The 16525-nt window shown below is 46.3% G+C and overlaps 1 protein-coding gene across 44 annotated transcripts in view; it reads right to left on the bottom strand.

Annotated features, from left to right (window-relative positions):
• The window catches only part of LOC142929607 (uncharacterized), a 391053-nt gene that overhangs the window by 129424 nt on the left and 245104 nt on the right, over positions 1-16525 (bottom strand). For 41 of the 44 annotated variants that reach the window (XR_012945767.1, XR_012945769.1, XR_012945764.1 and 38 more), the window contains 2 exons: positions 16289-16404; positions 2087-2353 (listed from right to left, as the gene is read on the bottom strand). Coding sequence is in view for 1 of the 44 variants with exons in the window: in XM_076071191.1 (XP_075927306.1) it covers positions 16289-16404 (116 nt within the window). In the remaining 43 variants the exon portion in view is untranslated. The remainder of the gene's footprint in view (positions 1-2086; positions 2354-16288; positions 16405-16525) is intronic. The other 3 variants (XR_012945763.1, XR_012945788.1, XM_076071191.1) reach the window with 1 other exon arrangement.

Raw genomic sequence — 16525 nt, 5'->3', positions numbered from 1 at the left:
CTGGGGGGGGGGGGGTAGAGAAAGAAATATAAAAAGATATAAAGAATACGAAAATAAGCGCGAATGGTATTGTAGTTTAATAAAATCGTCGATGTTAAAAATAATAAAATAAAACTTGCCGTTGCCCGTGCCTTGGGCTCGCTAGCCTGCACGGGAGAGCAACCCCGGTGTTTTCGCAGCATCACGAGCAGGCCGACGTTAATTTATTTATTCAACATCAAGGGATCGCAGGACGACGAGAAGGAAGATGAGGAGGAAGACGGGGAAGCATGTCAGAAGATGCAGGGACGCCACGGTAACACAGAGGGCGGGCGGGCGGGGGGGGGGGAAGCAGGAATCAGGGGAAGCAAAGGGAGGGTTTGAGGAAGGGGAGAGAGAGCGAGAGAGAGCGCACGAGAGAGAGAGCGAGGGAGAGGGAGCGAGCGAGGGAGCGAGCGAGCGAGCGAGGGAGAGATTTTCAAGGCTACCGCTGTTGCCGGCGGCTCGCGCTCCGTCCAAGTCAATTGATAGCGTCGATGCACACGCGGGCTCGGCCGCTGCTGCAAGCGGCCTCGCAGTGCACAATGCGATGGGGGGGCTGCAGCGGGGAGAGCGCGCCACGTGCCGCCACCGCCGCTGCCTGCCGCCTTCCGGCGCATGCGTTGTTTCACGGAATGGCCGTGCCTGCGCGCGCGTGTGCGCACCTTTTAAATTACGGTCTTTAATATATTTATTTCCGTGCCCGATAAAAAACACATTCTTTTACTTTTTTAAGAACAGTTACGATTGTGACGGTTAAAAGTGCGAGGGGAGAATATCTGTTGACTCGCCATCGGTTTGCATCCAAATCAAATCATTCTTTCAGCGAGAAGGATATGGAGCGAACGCGGACGTAAAAATGTTGTCTCGTGCCGAAATAAAGCGTTAAAAGTACGGCGCGCGTCCACACCAATGTATATAGCCGTCGTGTTGCACCGAACATTCTCTAACACCAAGCTCATTATTATCATGGCAAACTCATGCTGAAACCATCACGAAAACCCAGGAATGGCTTCGCCTGCAGAAAATGTCCAATAATAAAGATTTTTACGCTGGGATATTATCTAGCCGCACTCATGGGTTTGACGCTCAATGGGGTTTTCTGTGCCTCGGTTAGAGCTGGAAATTGTCGGCAAAGATCCAAGAGAAATTACTTTGGTCGCTCTGAAAAAATGCGTTCGCACTCATATCCTGCCAAGAATGTCGCAAAGAAGTTGACAGATGGGGGGGGGGGGGGCAGATGAATTCTAAGAATTTTGCAGGGTTAAAAACAAAAAGCACTTGTTCTACAATCCAAAATATTTTGACCTAAGATAGAAACAAATAACTTTGTAACACCTTTCAGTTTTAGACAACGTACAGGCGAATTTTGTTGTTATTGCAACTCCGTCAAAAAACCTTCGTACAGTGAACGGAACGATGTGCAGTCTGATTTTGAATTTAAAAAAATGTTCGCCGTTTCAACAAACCCCCCCCCCCCAGCTCTTTTCGACGTTATGTAAAAGTTCAAGCGGAGTAAACACAAAGACATTGCCAAAAAATTTTTTGTTGCCGCTCGTCTCCTCATTATTACACATTTTCTACGCTCATAGCCAAGTTTCCCAAGAGTTTAAACTACGCAGCTTTCATCTGAATTTGTACGCAATATCTATACGTCGGAAATCCATCTGCGCATACTATACCTAAATCCAATACTTGTACAAAAACTGAACGAACAGGTGTCCTTAAAATTTACTTTTTGGGTGAAATAGTGTACGCATAATTTTCGAACCCTCTCAAGCAAAGAGAGAGAGAGAGAGTAAAGCAAAGTGTCACAAACGAAAATCGTCCCAGGCATACGGCCTCACTCAGGAAAACCACTATATGTCGGGGGGGGGGGAGCGGGGGGGGACAAACAAATTAACACGCGCATCACAAAGTCAAAATGTGTGCGAAGGGGAAGCTGGCACCGATAAAGACACTCGGCGCAAAGCATTTGACAGAAGCACACTGAAATATGTAAGTGATGTAACAACGGGCGAGCAGTGGAAGGAATTATGGAAATGAGATAAGTAAAGCCCCTCCTTACCGGTCAAAGTCGGGCAGGTAACGCGCACCGTGCGCGTTAAACGGCCACTGACTTTGGCCACAGACCGGTCAGCAACACTGCGCTATTTTTATCCGCCAATCCTGTCGCACCTTCTGACTGGCACTGCTGCATGATCGTTCGCTTGCGCTCACGTTCGCTCGCTTGCTCAGTTTGTCCTGTTCCAGCACCCGGCTTTCTCTCTCCTGCACTCCCCTCTCTTTCTCTCGCGCGCGCACGCACGCACGCACGCTCGCTCGCTCTCTCCGTCTGTTGATAAGACCAAATAAAAAGAAATCGGGAAGGGAGCGATGGGGAGGTTAAAGTCGATCGTGAAGAGGTCACGTATTAAATGATCGCTGGTCGAGCATCCCAGCAACAGCCCAAAATGCGCACAGGTATCGAGCAATACTGTGACAGTCAACCCAGTAACACTTCACCCCGGTAACATGCAGACTAACGCTGAACGCAAAAATGTTGTACTTCGCTTTTCTCCTAGTGTTGCGGCTTCTTTTTTTTAAATTCCACTTTGCCAATGTAAAAAAAAAATGCTTGTCAAGTAACACTTTAATTTACAAAGGTTTACAAAAATTTAGTCTTCTTTTTCCCTCCCCCCTGCCATTTCTTAAAATATGTAATTTTTGGACATTACGAATTTGTAAAAAAAAAAAATCTTCACGTAATATGGCTTTAAAAAATATATATAATTCGCAAAAGCGAAAAAACAGAGTCCCTGCCACTGTTACGAAAAAACGCTTTGTCTGGTCGATATCGGCTTGCTTCTGCTCCGAGTTTGCCTCCCGCTCGTCGTCTCCTTGCATGCTGCTGCCCGCCTCTCTCACTCCCCCCCTCTTCTCTACCCCCCCCCGTCCTCTTGTTGGTCGCCCACCCTCTGTTCTCTACCCACGATTCTCCAGCCGCTTGTGACATCATCAGCGGCGCGACACACTGTGCCATTACTTTAAACGGGCGGTGGCTTGCCCCAGCTTCCTCGGCCAAAATATTATAACATCCCGAGCACCCAACCCTTTTTCTGTCTTGCCCCCTCTCCTCCCGAGCCCCCACTCCCCACTCCCCGTCTATTGCCTCCCCCCCGCCCCCCGTAAAACTCAACTCTCCATTTTGACGCATTCATGGAATATGATGGAAAAAAAAGGTCTTTCCTATTTCGGTGAAATTCCACATCGGCGGACAAAGCAGCACAGTTGCTGTTTTCGGATCGACTGAAGCAATTTGTATTTTGGTGGCCGTAACAATTAATTGTAAAAAAGTTAACATTTTAGCATTTCGCGATTTCACGAGGTCACGTCCAGCGCGACCCGCAACCATTTCCGATCGAAGTCAGAAGCTGCACATTCCGCAGTGGATCGGGAAGGGGTCAGCGACACAAAATTAGACAAAATCCCGGAGGACCCAGTGGGCAGCGGTGACCACCGCATAGCAAATAGCGCCTCTTGTCACGCCAGTCCGCAAATCGATTGATCGACCTGTACTATTACCATCGACAGCGACGGAATATTAACGATAGGCTTTTTGTGCGCAAAAGAAGCGAATTAACCGTTTCGCATACCGCATTGGTGGAAAGCTTTCGCGATATCAAGTTTTGCACCGTGAGTACCATTGGCTAAATAAAATACATTAAAATAATTTATATTTAAACATTAATTGAGAAAAAATACAACTAAATAATTTTATTTCGATTTAAAGCTTTCGTGACTGCAAGGATTCATCTTCTTGGTTCTTTCGGTAAAGCACTGTCGTCCCGACAGTTCTGTTCCTTCACCTGAAGAAGGCTACTTGTGTTGTGGCCGAAACGTCGTGAGAATTTTATTGTCTTATTTAGTTTTATTGTTTTCTCATTCTATGTGACTTTACCGAAAGAACCAAGAAGATAAATAATTTTACTTAACCATCACCGTTTTCCTTTCTTCTTTAAACGCTATCTATGACATTAGAAATAAAAACATCACCGGCGGTCTAATTAAGCGGCTCAAGTGGTAATCGTACAGACTAGAATTTCATGAAACTGAATTTTGTTGTTTAAATTTTTAAGATAGGTTATTAATTTTAACCAGCCAACAACCGATTACATGTTTTAAGTCGCACACCATTTTCTCACAGATTCAGAATTCAAAATGACAATGCTGAATTATTAAAGAGGGTACCCGAAGGTAGACCCGTCTTCATGGACAGATTATTTATTGGGGGTACCTTGCTCGCATTAACGCTGTCCACTTCGTAATTGAACTCTTGACCCTATCGGGATGGGGCTTGCCGCGCTCGCAAGGCGAAGGGAACGTCGGGCCCTCGTCCCAGAACGAGGGCAAGATCAAGAGACGGAGAGGGAGAGAGCGAGCTAAAAAAAATTCCAGTTCCCGTCCAAGAGCAACAGAGAGATCAATGCGCCAGCATCCATTTTGAAGCGATCACTGCTGCAGCCAAACGACTAAATGCCGCACAGCAACGCCATTTTACCGCCACCACCCGTGCGGTGGAAAGCTATAAAGCCCGACCAGAGCCTGCGTGCGATACCATCTTATTTAGCAATATTTTTGGTTTTTATGCACAAACCTGTCCAGTTATGCGTTATGCTCGACATACTCAGCCGTATTTAATTTCCAATCACCCACCGACAGAAAACATCCACCACTCGACACCCACGTCCACCCTGCCCCCCCCTCCAACCACTCACCCCCCCCGTGCTACCGATGCAAGTTCACCCTCCGATCGCAGGTATTGATTTTTTTGCCCTTTTGCGTAAAGTAATAAAAGATACGGGTTATCGATCGGTGATGGGAACGATTTCAGATTGATTTTGGATACTGCACGGGAAGGCTTCCGATTACTGCACAGGTAAGCTCGCCGTGCTCCATGCACAAACAAGGAACAGGAGTCCGTAAAATAAAATAAACTGTTGAATAATTGAAGTAAAAAGGTGTGTGCGGGGCAATTAATCAGGGCGTAGTATTCAATTATTTACGACACCTGCAAATGGTTGTTTTGAATTTTAATAAAGATATCGGATGGTCTCTCATGTTATTGAGGGCCATCAGTGTTGTTAACTATTCAGTTGCATTGATAGCTCCGGCAATTGTCATGTTCACTATATATCCGAGCATGAATTCATAATACTCATTTGCGAATGTACAAAATAAATGAGTTTGGTTACATCTAAATATACTGTGTTACATTTTCCTGAAATAGTGTATAAGTAAATCCAGCATGCACTGTCATTGACTTCCATGTACATTAACCATTGTGTTCTCGTAAAAATAAAAATTGTATTCTTTGCATGCCGATCTTCAAACCTGTGAAACATTGCGTAATTTGTTTGAACATTTCAATTAATCGTGAAGCGTTTGCTTATTCGTTTGTTTGCGTGTGTTGATTAAAATGCTTCCCTGATTGTGAGCAGGACCCGTTGTCGTTGGCACCGGCAAACTCCACCGAAGCCGCTTTCAGCGGAGCGCAGTGCGGGCATTTGATGTTTTGCCCATCATGGCTCTCTGGATCAGTTCACACTGCGCTGCTCTGATCTTTAACACATCAATGGGTGAGCATGGTGAGACCCCATCAGCCAAAGAGTAAAAAATAGTTATATATCTCTCTATTCCCCCCACTCACTCATTATCCAACACTGCAGCGAACACTTTAAATATACAACGTACTTAATGTACTTTCCATCTGGAGTTTACCCTCGGCCAACATCAAAACGACAATCCTTTTTCTCATGGTACTGTATGCAAGCAATACTTTGCCACTGTTAAAACAAATATGCAGTTGCGAAATGAATGCTGCACAGAAACAATATCATTGATTTTAAAGAGCGGGGGGAAAAAAGAGCATATTTTTAACCATTGTCTTAAGGACGTGCAACGTGCATGCATAGTAGGATGATTCGCATTACCTAAACTAACAACGCCGCGATGATTTGGCCAGACAGTCGTGCAGAACTGGGCCAGCCAAACCTGCGTGAATAGCCGTGCCGACCAAGCGGGCGGAATCCGATGGCCTGCTGTATGTCAACCAATGCTCGAGCTGCTGCAAAGTCACATGGGCAACTCCTGCTCAACTGCACCCCCAAGTGCAACACGCCCCCCACGCCACCCTCCTTCCCCGTTGCAGAGATCCAGCCCGTAGCCCGTCGCCCCCCCCACCCTCCCACCCACCCACCAAACGGCCCCCACTCGCTGCTGTGCCAATGCGAGCCGCCGTTACATTCTATCTGCTGCCCCTCCTAGAGACTGCTGAGCCGCCGTATGCCCTCTGTTCCGACGTGCCCCCCTCCCCACCACCGGCACCCCCCCCCCAACCGCCCCCCATTGCCTCAACAAACACTGCTCCATCTTATCATCGTTTCTCATAATCTCCCCATCCGCCCCAGCGCTGTGCCCCGGCCACTCCGGTCCACCAACAAATCTCCCCAATCTCCAAATGCTATCTGCGGCAATTTGACTTGACTAGACACAGAAAGAGAGAGACGGCGAGCACCAATAAACTTCCACCGTCCGAATCAACATTTATGATATGACGGCAGGGGCGTGGAAATGAAAACTAGCAATATGTTGTGCTGCGTTCATCATTGTGGCGTTTTTTTCCCTTTAAGCAACGAGAGGTGCGATTAGCGGAACGGCGACTTAAAAAAAAGACAAAAACCCCCACCCTGGCAAATTTAAATGGAATCCGCGGCAAATGTGTCAATAATAACGTAATGCATCGGAAAGTGGGGCCCGTGGCGCAATGTCTCGCACACCGCCGCACTGTGGCCACGATGAACCGGCTTTCGTGCACCGGCCACGGCTAACACCGGCGGCGACTGACATCCGGAACCGGTCTTGCTTCAGTCCCCTTCACCAGCCCGCACCGATATTGCCGTGGCCAAATATGGTAAAGTAATCCCCGCGCCCCAAAAAACGATGCGGAGGCCCTTCATTTAGCAGTGCTTTGACAAACGGCTATAAAACTGTTATTTTGCAACGCAGCATACAAACTGAGTACAACCACACAAGATACATTTTTTACTTGGAACAATATATGCAATATATGACTGTGCACATGTGCACAATCCACTCCGGTGTTACAAAACCATCAAACCTCAATAACCACTTGATGCATTGCAGGACCTCTGGTCCGATCCACCCATTCTCTTGAGGCTAACCAAATTTCACAGTTCACACGAGGTCAGGCGCGGTCCGTGTTTTTTTCTTATGAGCACAAGTCACTGGACAAACCGCCGATAATTCATTTGAGCACAAAAGACCCACGCCCAAAATGAGCTGTCTGGAAAACACGGTGATATTGCGCGCGAAGGGTGGAATAGACCACACACTTGGTATACTTCCCACCCATTCTTCCATCCATCCCACGGTATGGCGTGTATCAAGACGGGCGTGCGGTGGAACAACAACAACGGCTGCCCCCCACCACCACCCCCCCCCCCCCCCCGATGGCAGGCGTCTCTCGTCGTCGTCGGCGGTGGCTGCGTTGCGCGCCCGCGGGGAAAGCTAGAAGGTTGTACAGTTATCTCCGTAGGTGTAATGCTAAACTATACAACCTACTACCTCACCCCGAAGACGCGCGGAGGCTCAAGTGTAGACCCCGATGTGTGGAGAGGGGGGCTGGTAAATTTGCGACTCTTTAACAATCTCCATCAAAGTGAGTGAGAGAGAGAGAGCCGCTACGATTGAAGGACTCGTCACGCACACAATGCTGGAGCAGAACACAGTTGCTGCCGGCATTTTCGTAATGGGTAGCAATCCAATTTACGTGGAGGAAAAAACAAGGGTTGTGTTATACAGGGTGGTCCAGATGTCTTGTGACCGCCCCCCCAAATAAATTGATGCCAAACATGTTTTTCCACTTTGCATGTAAATTTCTGTTTTACATTAACCTTACTTTTTAAATATTACGTTTAGAGAGTTAAATGGGGGGGGGGGGGGGGGGGGGCGGCGGGTCACAAGACATCTGGACCACCCTGCACTCAGTATCCAAGTTCTCATGACAGGCCATCCGGTGTGAATTTTTTTTTGTTAGCTTTTCACTTCCCTGCATTATTGCTGTTGAGCAAAACAAAATAACAAAATCCAGTTCTACACGCAGGTTTTTTTTTTTCCTCCCGTTGTGCCACGCTGTTTGTACAGCCATGATTTAAACGCTAATGCACTTCGTAGCGTATCTCACACTTAACCGTTTGGATTGCAACGACAAAGGGGTAGCTGATCACAAATAAAATCACGCAAACCGCAAGCAACGCAAGCCCCCTAAGTGACTGCATTGAGCCCGCCATGACATTTGGATTATTTAAAACCCATTCGGTGAGGTATATTCGAGTGCTGCCTAATATACATGTAATTTTAAATACCGTGCACACACATATATACACAGCCATGTACGAAGGTGCATACATCATGCATATTAAATAAGACAATTTTCATGGCTCAAAACAAATCCCCTTTAATGTAAACGGTGGTCCAGATGTCTTGTGACCACCCCCCCACCCCCACCCCCCCCCCAATGAATTGACCCTAAACGTTTTTGTTCCTTTGCATGATAATTTCTGTTTTAAATAAACCTCACTTAAAAAAAAAACATTTTTGTGAGTTATATAGTGGGGGGGGGTCACAAGACTTGTGGGACCACCCTGTATACAACAGCCTCTCCCATGAAGGCTGTAGGCACCCATCGTATGGCAAATATACGCAGTTAATACTTGTCCGCGGTTCCATAATCAGCATTAAATGTTTAAGGGGAACCACGATGTGAGCCCCATGAGCATTATGAATCACCGACGGCCTGGACAAGAAGATAGCGGAGATAACCCCCCCACCACCGCCCTCTCCAGCCAAACCTTCTAAAATGAGACGGCGAACACACATGTTGCGTCTGATAATCAGAGGCTCCCCCCCCGCCCTCTCCCCTCTCCCCCCACCGCGTAGACAGTGATGCAGTCATAATTCAATCAGGTGACAAGAGATATGGGAACGAGCAAGCACCTAACCGAGTTTCCGCGCGGGACACGTACAGGCTGTGCTGATGTTGTCGACTGGCGTCTCAATTTGACCGGAGCGGCATAACGGTGGACGAAAACAACCCCCGAGGAAGGCGTTCAATCGAAGGCTTCTGCCAGCGAGGGCCAAGTGTCCACCTTGCATCCTGGGACTCTGAAACCGATGCTGAATTACACCCGAGGCCTTCTTCGCTAGCCGACCGTGACCCTTTGGGAAACGTGACACGATGCAGTCACGCAAACCAGTCGCCGACTTAACGGGACAGCCTCTGGCGTGCCGCAAGTTTGGCGTCCCAAAATATTTTATATCCAGGCAGCGTTACGCACGAACATCAGCTTGGTGATCGCTAAGACAAATAAGCCGAGTCTCCATTTAAGTGCCGTCGCGATTCATTTTTTATTCTGCGGTCGCCCGCTAACAGGAGCAAAATGCTGCGATAAATGCTAACAGTGTGGCTACGTAGAGTCGTTTTAAAAGCAAAGATAGCTGGAAAAAGTGGTGCAATGGTGATGCCCCATGGCAGAAAGAAATATGTATCCGTGGACATTTTAAAGTCATCTATCTGATTACAACAGTCTTAGCTGGTTGGGTAGTGCAGCTGTATAGCGTGCGGGCTGGTAATCAAAAAGTTAAGTGTTTGAATTCCTTGACAGGGGGTTGATCAAGTACAATTACGTGGAAAGTCAACAGTGGTTCTCCTCTGGAATAACTGGCTCCCACAATCGGAAATGTGGAAATTCCACCACTGGCCCAGGGGCTCCGAAGTGGGCACGAAGAGCCGACTCGTGATAATAATTTGAGTGGGGAAAACCACTTTAACTTATTTTTTACAACTATATAATTTTTTGTTTATATGTGGGTACATGCTATTAAAATTGTGAAAGCGATGCGGTTGCATCAAGACATTTTATTGTGCTGTTAATTGCATACTTAACTTTGAGAAGTTTGGCGCAAAGTAACTGCCCAGTTCACAAATGTGTCACCACATTAAAATGTGAATCTCTGGGAAAACTAAAATCCATGCCCGGTTTGCCACAACCTATAACGTTTCTCGGTAAATGGACACCGTCCCACAGACCAACTGCACTGAAAAAATGGTCAGCCGGTTTGTTATGTAACTTCCACCATCGTGGAATAACACAGCGTAACAATTTAATTCATAAAGACCGTTAACAAGTGATAAACTCTGCAATTTCTGGTCTGGTAGATTTGATATATATTAAAATAAATAAGTCCCTTGTTGCACTCTCTTTCAAATCTCTAAGGTGTGTTGTCATTTCAGCAAAAAGCAGTGAGGTAGAGCTGTGTAATCTAGACAGCCATGGGATTAAGTGGTCAGTGTGACACCTTTACGCAGCGATAAGCAGGGGGGGGGGGGGGGGGCAACTGTAGTAGCAGCGTGTGGAGTGACCACGCGCACAGTCACAATGTGACCTCTGGGGGTGGGGTGGGCCGGGGGGGACAGCACGGTGGCGAGATGTTAACTACCTCGCCTGGTATACAGGATTTCGTGGGTTTGATCCCGACCCTGACACCTGCTGTATATTTCGTGTTTGCATGTTCACCCCGTATTCATGCGGATGTTTTTCTGGGCCCTCTGGTTTTTCTCTCCACATTTAGAAACGTGCGTCTTAGAGTATGTTGGCTGACATTTCCACACGATAAGCCACTTCGTCGAGCTGTCGTGTGTAGGCAAGACGCTTCTGAAAAAGTGCCATGTAGTTCAGTGGGCCTTACACCTGGTAAAATAAAAAATAAATAAAACGAGTCTCCCCTCTGGCCGTTTTACTCAAAGCTAATAGATACGCTTTTACACGACACTGATGAAAATACGAACCAGCACACAAAAAATAATTTGTATAACTCTACGTAGAAAATGTTCTAGTGCTACATGTCTTGAATTAAACCACATTTATTTGTGTTTTCCTAATTTGTTTCCTTTATTTTCATTAATTGCCATTCATATTTGTTGGCATCGATGGCCATGGTATGTAATGATCGCTTGAAATGTCTGACTGGCTTTTATTTTAGGTATCAATAAAGCAAGTTCATTTTGTTAAATAAACTGTAATTGTATAACCTCTAAATGCGTATAACCGGACAACAATCTGAGCAACTGCTGCCACTGCTGGGCTATGGTCGTCCAGAGATAGTTAGCTCAGCGGGGCTTACATAATATAAAGTCTGTCTGCCTATTGCTATTTCAGAAACATGCCCATCAACGCTGAGTGATTATGTGCAGCTGGAAGATACGGAAAACCAATAGTCTACTCGGCAGGACAACTCTGCTGCGAAGTTGTTAAATTCATGTTCTAACAGATAACATACCATAATGCAAGTGTTTGGATTATGCAGACAAGCTGTCCAAAATTGTGCAGTGATAAGCAGCTAGTTCCTGACCTCCAAGAAATATCTGCGTGGACAAAAAAATAAGAGGCAACTCCCATGATGGAGTGTTGGCTTACTATCCAGACTATATCCATGGAAAGATTTATAGTTTTCAGATACGGGATTAGACCTCTTGGACACATTTTCAGTTGATATTCGAAAAAATGAAAGCCGCCTTGAAACAAACTGCATATAATTTAAATGTAACAGAAAAAAAGCTATTGTGCTGTAGCTTGACAAGAGTGGAAATATAAAACAGGTGGTTCAAAAAGGTTTTTCAATACACAGAACTCGAATAAAAAATAAAACAGGCCTATAATTTTGAAAAGTTTAATTTCTTTCACCCTCCCGCCTATCCCCAAGAATCAAAGAAAGGGATTTTGAGCAGATGCAAGATTTGTAAAGGTTATAGAATGAAGCCAAAACAAAACCTCTTCGGTCGCGCGAAAGCTTTACATCTTTAGCAGAGGAACATTGTAAGTTTTGCCTGTTCTAGAGGTTCTGGAGAGGTTAGTGCTGGTCTGCTAAACGATTTATTTGCTCGGGCTCGTATCATAACCACAGTAAACCTGTGACATCACCCGCAAAAAAAACACCATGCCTGATGAACCTATGGTCCAAACATTTTGTTTTACTTTGTAGCTTCTTTTACTGGGGGGAAAGAAAGGTAGTATGTTTTTATGAAAACGTCAAATGTTCATTAACGTGCATTTTACTTCAAAATGTATTAATTCTGAAAGTGTATTAACGGTTTAACACTTGAAGCGGTAAGGGGTTTTATATTAGCCTTTCGCCAAATTAATTAAAATAGGTCATTACAATTATTTACAAGAAGATAATGATAACCAGAACATTTCAATAAAAATCTGATAGCCACTTTTTAAATATCACTCTCTTATATAACACGATTGTGTTTTTTCCTTCGAATACGATTGATAGGGTACGCAATTTATTTAGTTTTTTCCTTTCCAGACGAGAAAGCTAACTCCCCCATTTAGTGCTAATTCTTTTGCTGCAAAGCTGCATGATATTTGACAGACTGCGTTAAAACACGGGTAAATAACATATCGCGAATAAAAAGGTTAGTTTCGTTATTTGCTTCCGCATGCACGGTGTTGCCTGGGACAAAAAGGGGCCGCCGCACATACTGGTTACACAACAAAAGCTTGCGAGCCATGTAGCGCGCTGCATTATTAACTCTCTGCCGATAAAGACCCGCTCGCGAGTGTTGTACAATATTAATTGGAACGGCGATGTATCGCCGAACGGCTGCCTACATTTTAGTATTTTTTTCAAATTTTAAGGCACGCCACCACTTCCGAGACGCAATATTTACGCTGAAAACCCCCCCCCCCTCCAAAAAAAAGCAATCGCATCTTGCGATGGCCGCATTCACTAGACGGCACCCAAGCATCGAATAGGTCCTGAAATAACACGGAAACCTGGGCGCTGAACGAAATGGTGATACTGTTAGGCAGCATATATGTTTAATACTGCAAATTGTAGCTTAAATGCTTCTCACCGTGGGTGATATTTACTTTTTTTTCGATACAAAGGCCACCTTCATCCTGCCTCTTTTTTCTGTCTTCTTGGTTCTTAATATCATGCCAAAAAAATAGGGAGTTCTCTTCCAAGGGCTCATGTTACAGCACAAGTGAAAATAAAAGATATGAAATCAACGGGATTTTGCTCGCAGACAAATTTTTCCATTGCAGCTGCACCCAATTACGTCCTTAGGGTGGGCGATTTCCAATAACCAAGTGGAATGTTGCACGTACCGTAATACGTTGCACCAACGCTTACCCTCCTCCTCTATTTGGCAGGAACACTACCACCCGCTTGAAATTTAACCAATGAAAACCAGTGTGGCATGCCACAAGTTCTCTAATTGCTAACATTCATTTTGCGAGCATCTCAATATAAATAATAACACAAATAAATGCACGTATACCTTAATCAAGTGATTAATTTGAATTGTGTGACGAGAAGTATAAATCAAAGCATATAAACAGTTGTATAAAAATTTCCTAAGTTCACAATGGGCCTCCTTGTTTTAAAAAAATATATACTTTTCATTGTACAAGACAATATGATTTCAGAAGCAAATCTTCTTCGTGTGATGCATCAAAAGATGTCAGATAATAAAGGCAAAGATTCCTCCCCCCCCATATAGCCTTCAATAGACTTTTGGGGCAAGTGCTATTCGCAAGCACCTATGAAGGACGGCACAGCACACGATGGGGGCGTGTGACCAACACCAAATCTGCTCGCCTTTGTCTTCTTCGTGGTGATTATTACACATCTCCACGGGTACTTATTTTAGCCTGAGTCGAACTACGGGAGGCCCAGGATTGGTTCAGTAATCATCACTGGTGTTGGTCATGAGCGGGAATCGAACTCGGGTCGCCAGGGTCATAGCGCAGTGCACTAACCGCTGTGCTACCGCTCCCCAGATAACGTACATGTATGAACAAACGCCGCGAACGACATTTTCATGCGACGAAGCTAACCGGGAAACGGTGAGCACTAACGTTGCCCAGTTTATCTAAGTCTAAAGTATTTCATCCGAGCATGCAACATAAAGAAAAAACCACAGTAACAAAAAAACATCAATAAATGTTAAGCTTAGTCAGCATGTCGAGCAATATGCAACCGATGCACGTTGAGCTGCAAGATGTGATAAAACAAATATATAGTTTGAAATTTAAATACAGCATGGACAAAGTGTAAAAATGATTTGACTTTTTTTTGGCAACTTTTTCAAAATACCACATAGCATAGGTTACGTTCACTTACGGCAGACAACCTGACTTCTCCACCATAAGAGTGTATTTGTCTAAGGTACGAAATGTTGTAAACGTGTGTGTGTGTAGAGCACTGGCACAGTGGTTAGCATGCTGCGCTACGAACCCGGCGACCCGAGTTCGATTCCCACCATGGGCCACCAACAGCAGTGACGATTATCTCAATCAGTTGTGGGCCTCCCCTAAGAAGACTCAGCCTCAAATGAGTACCTGGTGCGGTGTGTAAACATCGCCACTGTGTAGACAAAGGCAGCCGGGCGTGGTGCTGGCAACCCACGCCCTCGTGTACCATGCCGGCCTTCATAGGTGCTCACAAATAGCACTTGCCCCAAAAGTCTGATAAGGCTATATGGGGTATATTTGTCTTTGGGGAGCATTGGCACAGCCGTTAGCGCACTGCATAATGAAGCCGGCAAATTGAGTTTGAGATCCTGCCATGGCTAATAATATCAGGAACACATGATATCAGAACATGTTGTAGGCACCGGGGAGACCAAGGTGGCTGAGTATCGTGCTGATCACGTCACCCCCTTATACACCGGTGCCGGCCTTAATAGGTGCTTGCTAACAGCACATACCCAAATAGTCTGTTAATTGCCATACAAGGATTTGTCTGTGTGTGTGTGTACGTGTGTGCATGGTTGCAGAGTGCATAACAGGTGCTTGCTAAAATCACTTGCCCCCCCAACATGTCACGGACGGTGAATGGCGGAATCGTCGTCTTTGTCTTTTAGGCCGTCGCGCTGGCGAGTGGCTGCGTGTGCGTGCCCTGCCGACACAGACCCGTAGACACGAGCTTGTGCAAAACTCCCACCACAAGTTCGGATCTACGGGTTTGTGGCGACCGGCGGAATCCAGCCCCGCCGCGCGCCCGTCTGTGCGACAACTACCGTCCCGCGCGCCCCGTCTCACTGTCGCCGAGAACTTCTACGCGTGGCGACAAGCACCGATGTTTGGTGTCACACTCGCGCCTACAAATGGCACACTGGCTCGGAGAGTAAAAATGTGAGCCCGGGGCACAGGTAACGATCACCTGATTGAAACAACCGCTGCCCTCAACAGAGTGATGAGACACACATAGCGTCGGCACACGTAGGGGAACGTAACAAAATATGAGGGTGCTCGCATGCTTGTGAGCCAAATTGGTTTGGTCGATGGACTACAAGGGGATGTAGAAAGAACAGAACAGATCGTCTATTTGTGATGTTCTCTAACACTGTAACCCAGTCGTAACAAACATAAATATGTATTAAAAAAAATAAAACATACGCACGCGCTGATTACACATGCAGACACCGTTTCAAACGTTCAGCTGCAATGGTGAATATTTTAACAACCAATCTACAAATATTTAACATATATTATTTCCACTGCTAAATGTGTGTTAACTTTTGACACGAGTGTTCATCCTGGATGCGTCACGCCGCTAATTTTTTTTGACAATCGCACGAAACCTAAATTTATTTTTGTTTCGTCAAGAACGTTACTGGCATTCTGCTGGCAGGCAGAGGACTCAATTCGTAGCACACATCATCAAGTCCATCCAAGGGACCGTCTGTGATCGATTCAGTATGAACCAAATCCCCCGTGTGCAACCAAGCCTGGCCGGCACCCATTTTTCTCGAAATTTCAGTTTCAACTCCATTTGGCCGAGGCCAGCCAGAAAACTACGGACGAATCGCGCATCACCTATCCCAGCATACCTTGCGGTGGGGAGCTGCCCACCTTCGCATGCCTTTGTGCCCTAACTCCTCCCCACCTTCTGCCATGATTGCCGCTACCGCTGCTGCCTACCACGAGCCCACCACGTCCGCCCACGCAGAGCCACCACCCCCCCCACGCCCAACAACGACGCTCCTTCAACCACCCTCCCCACCAGCCATCTCCCCCTACCTCCGCACGAGACACACGCGCGGACTCGAGCGCACGGACAGACGTGCGAGAGCGTACGCACGCGCTCACAAGCTACCCGTCATCCCTCCAAGCCAGCACCCCCCACCCCTTACCATTTTCCGCATTGCGGCAGAGGCTTGGGTCGTCCCGTTTATTACGTCTGCGCTCGCATGTGTAGGAACGGGCCTCTCTCGTCTCCTCTCAGCCCGGGCAATGCTCCTGGCCACGTCTGTAGCAGACAACACGCGAGCGCCAGTGAAGCGGCACCATTGTGTGCGCCGTCTGCAAATTCATTTTTTTCGTGCGTGCAAATTCAACAATTTAATCGCTCGTCGTTTTTTTACTTTCGT

Source organism: Petromyzon marinus, chromosome 32, assembly GCF_048934315.1.
Source record: "Petromyzon marinus isolate PM22_M1 ecotype Great Lakes invasive population chromosome 32, UKy_Petmar_22M1.pri1.0, whole genome shotgun sequence".
Classification (NCBI taxonomy): Eukaryota; Metazoa; Chordata; class Hyperoartia; order Petromyzontiformes; family Petromyzontidae; genus Petromyzon; species Petromyzon marinus.
The sequence above is the reverse complement of the archived record's forward strand: the minus strand, read 5'-3'. Positions and strand labels throughout refer to the sequence as shown.